At 53.9% G+C, this 8,509-nt stretch overlaps 1 protein-coding gene across 2 annotated transcripts in view; it reads right to left on the reverse strand.

Moving 5' to 3' along the window:
* Positions 1-8,509, reverse strand: part of ACSF2 (acyl-CoA synthetase family member 2) — a 37,546-nt gene that overhangs the window by 1,746 nt on the left and 27,291 nt on the right. For both annotated transcript variants that reach the window (XM_056323516.1, XM_056323505.1), the window contains 3 exons: positions 1,034-1,141; positions 750-901; positions 204-345 (listed from right to left, as the gene is read on the reverse strand). In XM_056323516.1, the coding sequence (XP_056179491.1) occupies positions 204-345; positions 750-901; positions 1,034-1,141 (402 nt within the window). The remainder of the gene's footprint in view (positions 1-203; positions 346-749; positions 902-1,033; positions 1,142-8,509) is intronic.

Raw genomic sequence — 8,509 nt, forward strand, 5'->3', positions numbered from 1 at the left:
CCGAACCCATGCACCCCATGGCAGGAGCTCTGCCTGCCCCTTCAGCCTCTCCCTCCTGCTTATCAAATAACATTACACAAAAGTTGATGCTGAAAACAGGGGAAGACAACCGGGTCCCAAGCAGCAGTGCCAGCAGCTTTGTGTCCAGGCTTCCCACCACAGGAAGCATCACTGCTCACCCACCCCACCTCCCGCTTGCTCACCTGGATCTCCTCAACCTTGGGATGGGTGTGGAGAAACTGCTCAAGTTCTGCTGGGTAGATGTTCTCTCCTCCCCGAATAATCATGTCCTTGCAACGGCCTATAATTTTGCAGTAACCATGCTCATCCAGGCTCCCGAGGTCCCTGCAATGACACCACACTCCTAGTCCCATCCCAGCTGGCTGGTGGGACGGCTGATGCTCCCACCCAGCCTGGTCCGAGCTCTGGCTACAGCCAGACAACGCCATGGGCAGCATCCACACAAACACCAGGGCTCAGGGGGAGGCAATTCCTGCCCCTGCGGGGTACCCCCACAGCCCCTCCATCACACCGGTAGCCAAGTGACTCTCCCCACCTCCAGGGGCACTTGGCACCGAGGGCTCTGTGCTAAGAGCTGTTCTGAAGTGTCACGGGCAAATCAGGGGGCTAACTTGGGTCAGTTTTCCCTACTTTGGAAACGACAGCCAAGGCTCTCCTGCACACAGCCGTCCCCACCCAGCATCACTCCGCAGCATAGCCGGGAGGAGCAGGGCTGTTGCCCGACTCACCCTGTCTTGTACCACCCCTCAGCAGTGACCACCTCATTGGTCTTGTCAGGGTCATCCCAGTAGCCCAGCATGACGCAGTAGCCACGGATCTGAATCTCCCCGGCAGTGTTCAGAGGCACACGCTGCCCTGTTTCTGGATCCTCAATTTTTGCCTGCAATGAAAGAGAAAAAGGGCTTAGCAGGGGATGGCTGAGCCAAGCGTGACAGCACGCCCCAATGCCAGCGCCAGGCAGGGAGGATGGACTGAGGTCTGACGTGGAGCAGGTGGGGAGGGTCACGGTCACCTCTGTGTGGGGAAGGATGCACCCCACCGTCTGAGTTCTTCTGGTGATGCTATCATTGGGGAATCCCATGAAGGTGACGGGGCTGTTTTCTGTGGTCCCGTAGGCAACCTGCAAACACAAGAGCAGAAACATGCCTCAAGGGGAAAGGGAACCACACAGCTCCAGGCACAGGAAAGATGAAGCTACTGATGACCACAGGGGAGAGTGGGCTGGGAGGAGGATGCTCACACGAGTCACTCAGGTCACAGGCAAGCACTGCTCTCCTGGCCTGCGTACGGGGCTCTCCAGACACTCCTGCCAGAGTCCTGGAGAGACAGGAGCTAAAGCAGCACTGCACCTTCCTGCCTGCCACAGCTTTCCTCAGCTCCATCGCCGTGCTCCTGACCCCCACCCCCCCTGACACTTCAGGTGGCATGTAGTTTTGACACCCCAGCTACTTTTCTTGGAGGACCCCAGGGTTCGCCCTCCTCTTTTTTAACCTATGTCTGTCCAAGCCCTGTCCTGTTGACTCCCTACCATCTCTGCCAGACACCGATTTTGCCTTGGTGCCCTTGCAGCCATCTGCTCCCGGTACTGATTCACCTTGCACCTTCTACAGCTCAGGCCACATTGGACATCGCTTCGGAAAAACCTTGGAGCCAGCAGTGGGCTCCTGCGGGAGATGGCGTGTCCCGCGGCACGGCTGCTTGCTCCAGACCCTTTTGTGCAGACATCAGCTCCTGTAACCCTCACAAAGGGATCACGAGGCTGCAAATGCTCGGCACAGCTGCACTTACAAACCCAAAGCCTCACAGCAGGACAAAAGCTTCTTGCTGCTAAACCTCCCTCAGCGCTAATCCCAACGGCAGGCTCTGAGTCACCTCAGCTGAAGGTCAGTTCTCCTCGGAGGAAAATTCCAGCTCTTTATGCCCAACTCAGTGGCCTGCTGAGACAGCAGGAGCCGGGCAGGAGGTGCTCTGGGCAGCTCTGAGCTGCACCAACGGCACCATCGCTGGGATTTCTTCTCCTCCAGCGCTTGGGAGCTGCATTTCAGTGGTGGGACATGCTGGAGCACCGCTCTGGTCTCTCTAACCCACTCAGCATGTCGTGTGTCATCAGGGTTTCTCTCCCTCCCACTAATGCATTGGTGGTGGCTGCTTTGCTGGGAGAGCACAGCTGGGAAAGGGCCAATGTGGGAAGCATTTGGTCCTTTCTCCTCCGCATCTTCAGACTGACACATGAGCAGCTCTGACCCTCCAAACTGCAACAGGGCCCGACTGCCTTCCTACAGCCTTGGCACCCAGATCTGGATCATGTCTTTAGAGCAAATGCCCAAGCTCCGCTGCTGGCTGCAAGGGCAGGTCTGCACGGTCAGGGCTTCTGCACGGTGCTTGCCAAACTCCAGGCACTGCGTCCAGAGTTAATGGGGGGCTTTGCAAAGGACCACGATGAGGCATCCTGAGCAAGCATGCAGATATCCTGAATGAGCTCTGCATAGCACTGGTGGGAGTGCTTGGTGCTTTCTGCCGCTCAGGGCTGCTGAAGAACCTCATGTTGGGCACAGTCTGTTGTAACGGCCGATGCTCTTGTTTGACTGCACCAGGGTCAGGGTGAATCTGAGCTGGAGATTTGCAGGAGCTTGCTCTTAGCTGGGAATGTGCAGGAGACTGTCCTCAGGATGCTGCAAGGACCATCTGGTGCAAACTGCTCTGCTAGGAGCCTGGCAGCCCACAGGGAGCGACTGTAAATAGGCTTTTCCTACCAGACGCAATGATAGCTTCCCAGCCGGGGTGGAAACCTACAGCGTCTAATGCTCAGACAGGATTTCTCTCCCACCCACTAATAGGAGTCCTGTGGCTGGATCAAATGACTGACAAGACACAAATCCAAGATCTTAAACACTTATTAAAAATCCCAGCGCCTTTGTTTTTTTATTTTACTCTGCTGGATGAATTGCAGTGTTGGTCCCAGGATCCCAGCCAAGCCCTGAGTCAACCCTTTCTGCCTCTCCGGGTCGCTCCAGCAGTTTAATTGGACACAGCAGCAGGCAGCTCCCTGGCAGGACGATGCTGCGGGTGCTGCGGTTCACCAGGCTCCTCCAGATGCCTGGCAGTGTGCCACCTACCCCAGGCACCAGCCGGCCGTGCTTTGGCCTGTGGCTTGTCCCCATAAACACCCTCACACTCCCAGTGACGGGCTTCCCGACCCGGCCCAGAGAGCAACGTGGGTCTGAACCTCCAGCATCCAGCACGCTGCCCGATGGCCGCCTTCCCCTGCCAGCCTGCCTGCACTGGCACCGCACTCTGCCGCCAGACACCAGGGTGTTGCTCCTGACCTTTCCAAGGTAGTATTTCTTTTCTGGAATAGTGTTTTCCCCAGCTGCATTCCCAGGAGTGAGGCAGGGGCTGAAGCAAGCCCTCACACCAGTGCTGCTGCCCTTCCTGACCTTCGTTTGACGTGTGGAGCATCCTCCAATGGCTCCGTCGTCAGCAGGAGATGAAACTGCTTCCACAAAACCCCATACACCAATTTAAGCTTGGAGATATCCACAAAGATTCATAGCTTTCAAGACCCAAAGGGACACTTAGCATCTTCTAGCCTTGTCATCTGGTATAATTCAGTCCAGAAAACCTCACCCAATAATTTCTGCATCAGCTCCATAATTTCCACTGGAGCTGTATCTAGTGTCAAAGCAAAGATTTTCAGAGTCAAGGAGTCCAGCTCGGACCCTTGGCTTTGAGAAGAGCTACGAGAGCACAGAATATAATTAACTGTAAAGCCTGTTTTTTTACTGCGAGGACCACATATGAACCCCCCCAACACCCAGCACACAGATCTGTCCTGCCTTCAGCAATGACAAGGACAGCTCCAAAACAAACCGCTGCTTAACTTACTCCTACTGACAAGAGATTCATTCTTTGTGAATCCTAAGCCTCTGTCTAAACCGGGAATAAAAAGAACATCTTAGCAGAACTGTGTTTTTCACAGCATATTTCAAAAACATTTCCTGCTAGAGCTGTTTAAACACTGGCCACTGTGGAATAGGCAAAACAGCCTGAAGAAGGAAGCGTCTAAAAATTAAACATAAAATAAAAACAATCAGACTCCAGTCTCTTTAGTAAACATTTGGGAGGCGGACCGATCTGGCTGGGAGAACAGGGACTCTGAAGACCCTGGGTTTTTCCCAGCCATGCTTGTTATTTACTGCATAACTTGGAACGGCTCACATCAGCTCTCTGCTTCTCGGTTCTCCCCAGCATTCAACAGCAATAAAAACACCCACTGCCCTCCATGTTCGACTGCTGCTGAAAGGCTGAGATGAAAAAGCTGATTTCACTACCACCAGTAACCCCAACGGGGCTATACTGGGTGGGACTGGAGCAGAAGGAGGGCATGAGGTCCTTGGAGGGAACCCCCTTGGACCTGGACGATGCTCAGGGAGGATCTTCACGCCCCTCGTCACCACCCTCTGGTTATGCCACGCTGGAGGATGATGGCAGGGCTGGAACCACCAAACGAAAACCTACAGAAATGGAGCTTTGCTGAAGACAATATTGGCCTCAGAAAAAAGCAGCAAATTGACCATGAAATAATAGGGATTTTCAGACTTCAAAGAGGGTGTAACGAACAACAGAAAGCAGACTGGCAATCCAAGGGATGTGCTAAGGGACCTCTAAGGGGCCCTTTGAACCCCTCGCAGTGTAACATGCCGGATGGATCTAATTATCCCTAAATCCATGCTGAGCGTGTTGTCTGTCTCAGATATCTCCACCAAAAGTCAACCCCAGCCATCCTCTTCACAGCCAGCTCCAAATCGTTCTCAACTGAGCAAAAATCTTCCCTCCCTGAGCTGCTCACTATCCAGATCACCCGAGTTTTGCTGTGCTTGGGGGACATGCATCTCCTTGCCTTGGGGATGTCCCGCTATCCCAAATTGTATTGGAATATTCCTGAACCTTCAGGTCAACTCTGCTGCTGCAAAAAACAACCTCTGATCACGTCCAGCCTATGTCACACTGAGATTACATTTCCCATCCCAGCAACAGTACCATCTTTGTGTCAAAAACGACGGGACACAAACAAGCAGGTCTTGTAGGACAAACCTCCAAGGGTGGCCACCCTGCTGGCATTTCTCCCCACCCGGAGAGGTGCCAGGCAGTCCCAGTTTGGATGGGGCTTAGAAAGTTCCCAAAAATATCAGGTGCCCAAAGCACTGTCTTTGTGTTGGAGCACGCAATGGCTTTGCCTCTGGAGGAGACCACTGCAAAAATGGCAACCCAGCTCGCCAGGAGACTGCCACCGAAAATTAACCTCCTGTTATTGTACAGTCAGGACAAGCTGTCCTCGTGGTCTGGAGTTAAAGCTACCTCTCTTCTTCCTGGGCTGAGCAGAAGTCTTGAGGCTTGCAAGTATTTCCCCAGTCCTGCCAGCATTTCAGAAGCACTGCTCAGCGGCAACCAGTGAAGGCATGTGCAGTTACTTACTGGTTTATCCACAGCTTGATAAAAGGTCTTCGCTATGTAATTAACTCCATCCTTCCTGGCACTGGGTGCCAATGCACTTAGGAAAAGTGGAATTAAAAGGAAGAGTGAGAGGAAACGTGCAGAGGCAAAATGTCTTGCAAAGGTAGAAAACCACTGGTTTGGAGGTACCTGAATGCTCAAAGCTGCTGGAGAAGGAAACTCAGCAAAATTCCAACCCAACGGATTTGGAGAGCTCAGCTCCCACTGAAGACATGGCTGGAAATCCAGGATTGTGCTGCTTCCATGCTGCATTTTAGATGTTCTCACAGCACATTCCCATAGCTTCTGCAGCTACTGAAACCATCTGCTCGTCAGGTCCTCCTCAAAAATGAGGTGGGATGGGGAGGTCTCACTTTGGCCAAGGACAAGCAGGGAAGTTCACAGAGTGATAGAACACTTTGGGTTGGAAGGGATCTTAAAGATCACCCAGTTGCACCCCCCACCACGGGCAGGGCCCCCTCCCACCAGCCCAGGGTGCCCCCAGCCCCGTCCAGCCTGGCCTTGAGCCCTGCCAGGGATGGGGCACCCACAGCTGCTCTGGGCAGCCCGTGCCAGCGCCTCAGCACCCTCACAGGGAAGGATTTCTTCCCAATATCTAATCTAAATCTCCCCTCTTTCAGTTTAAAGCCATCCCCCCTTGTCTTATCGCTACGGGCCCTATTAAAAAACCTGTCCCTAGATTTCTTGTAAACCTCTTTCAGTATTGAACAGCTGCTATAAGTTGTCACCATGCGGAGCCGATTTTCCATGGTGAGAACAGGAGACTCACGGCGGTGAGCATTTGGGAAAGTCAGAAGCCTTGCATGGATCAGTCGTGTCCCACAAGAAAAGAAAGCTCCACACTTCTCCAGAGCCCACAGGAGCTGCAGAGCGGCCAGCAGCCCTGGGCAGGCAGCAGGGGGATGCCCGGTGCCTTATAGGGTGGACATGGCAGGGCTGGGGAGGCAGTAAAGGCTGAGTGAGCTTCACAGGAGGGGCCAGCAGCTGCTGGGATCAGGCAGAAGGGAAGGGTGGGTGGACATCAACAGGGAGCCAAAATGGCAAGATATCAATGGGCGGAGGCCATGCTACAGTGGAAGAAAACCATCAGAAGGAAGGAGGTGCACCCACCACCATCTCCTCCAGCTCGAGCTCATCGAGCAGCCCAAGCCTCCCACCACGGTGAAGGGTACCCTTTGAGCACCTCAAATAGAAGCAGTAGCTCAGGTCTGAACTCAGAGCCCCAGGTGCTGCTGTTTCTGATGGGATACTTGCATATCACCAAAAGCCAGGGATTTTTCAGGTACTGCCTGGAAGAGAGGGGGGACCAAGGAGACCTTTTGGGGCTCCCTATCACCCATCCACCCAGGCTTCTCATACACCACCCTGGAGGGTGCTCCGTGCCTGGGACAGCCCCCTGGGACCCTGCACAGCTTGCACCTTCTCCCACCCTGCTCCCTCCCCAGCACCCAGGGCCAGGCAGGGGCTCAGCTTCCCAAGGGCTGGTGCTGTGTGGGCTGCACACCAGGGCAGCACGTACACCCCCTGGGGTACCCCCCAAGCTGCCAAACCCCCAACCAAAAAAAAGGAGTCCTGCACCCCGAGGCCAGGTACACTGCTGCCGCTTCAAGAAGGCGACTGCTGGTGTGCACTGACACACAAAACCATATCTGGAGCCCCTTAAAAGCTACAGAATCTGACTTAAGTGGGCAATGGAATATTTTGATATGGAGCTGTCTTGATATGCCAGAATGGTTAATACTGACAAAAATAAAGATTAAGCATGGAAAAGACCATCTCCAATGTTGTATCAAAGCAGGTCTGACCTTCAGCACCAAAGAAACACCCCAGATCTATATTTATACTGTTTCAAAAACTGTATTTATTTGCTCAGCCCACAGCGCCTCCAAGAAGGGGGGAAGGGGAGTCCAGCATCTGTAAATTACCAGGCACCGGGAATGTTTCCAGAACTGTTAATCAATTAAGAAAGAGAGGATGGCAGGATAATCCTGCCTCTTCTGTGATGGTCCCTGGTCCCTGGGGACCTGCAAGGTAGGGGGCTGGATGGGACCCAGCTCCCTGCGGTATCCCACCACAGCAGAGGGAACACCGACACTGCTGCCATTGTCACCGCCAGCCTGCGAGCCACCCACGAGCGGGACCCAGGAGAGCTTTTGAGGATTGCTGGACGTTTGCTGGCCGGTCGAGGGCTGTGAAACCCGGTGTGGGAAGACCAGACCCCGCCAGCGAGCAGCTCAAAACACAAACAGCCGGGAGCCCAGAGGCAAGGTGCCAGCTGCGGCAGATGCCAGCCAGCTCCCACCACAGGAATGTGCTCACCGAGGCATAGAAATCAAAAAACATTAGGGGAAAGAACTTCCTTTTATTCAACATTTGTGCCTGGAGAAATGGAGCCGAGAAGCAGACACCTTTCCCCCAGTAGCACTGCCCTGCTGTCACCCCACCAGGGACCAAAAATAACCCAGCATCCACCTAACCTCTGCTGCAGGCACTGGGCTGGCAGGGAGCCCACGGGGTAGGGACAGCTTCCCACCTTGCACCAGCATCGTGGCAGCGACATCATGGCACCTTCACAAGGAAGCTACGGGACCTATGGCCACAGCCATGGCACACACATCCCTGCAGGGAGAGAGTGTCCCTGTTCCCCAGCATCCGCAGTCTGAACCAGCAAAGCGATAAAGGGTGGAAGAAAGGGAAATGTATCCTCAAAGGAAGAAAGAAAAGAAGATGGTTTGAGGTCTGGGCAATTTAACCTCTGAAAAGGGTCTTGTTCCAGAAATACACGTGGGTGGGATGTATTTATGGATGGAGTTTGCAAGGCCCTCACCAGCTTTGTGCTCCAATCTGACCCACGCTGGCAGAAATCTTTGCAGAAGGGGTTCGCTGTTAGCTGGTATTTTTTGCAAAGAGGTGGGAAAACCAAGAATCAGGCACCAGCTGTGCTCGGGGATGGAGCACAGATACGCTGCCTGTG

Source organism: Falco biarmicus, chromosome 1 (assembly GCF_023638135.1).
Source record: "Falco biarmicus isolate bFalBia1 chromosome 1, bFalBia1.pri, whole genome shotgun sequence".
Taxonomy (NCBI): Eukaryota; Metazoa; Chordata; class Aves; order Falconiformes; family Falconidae; genus Falco; species Falco biarmicus.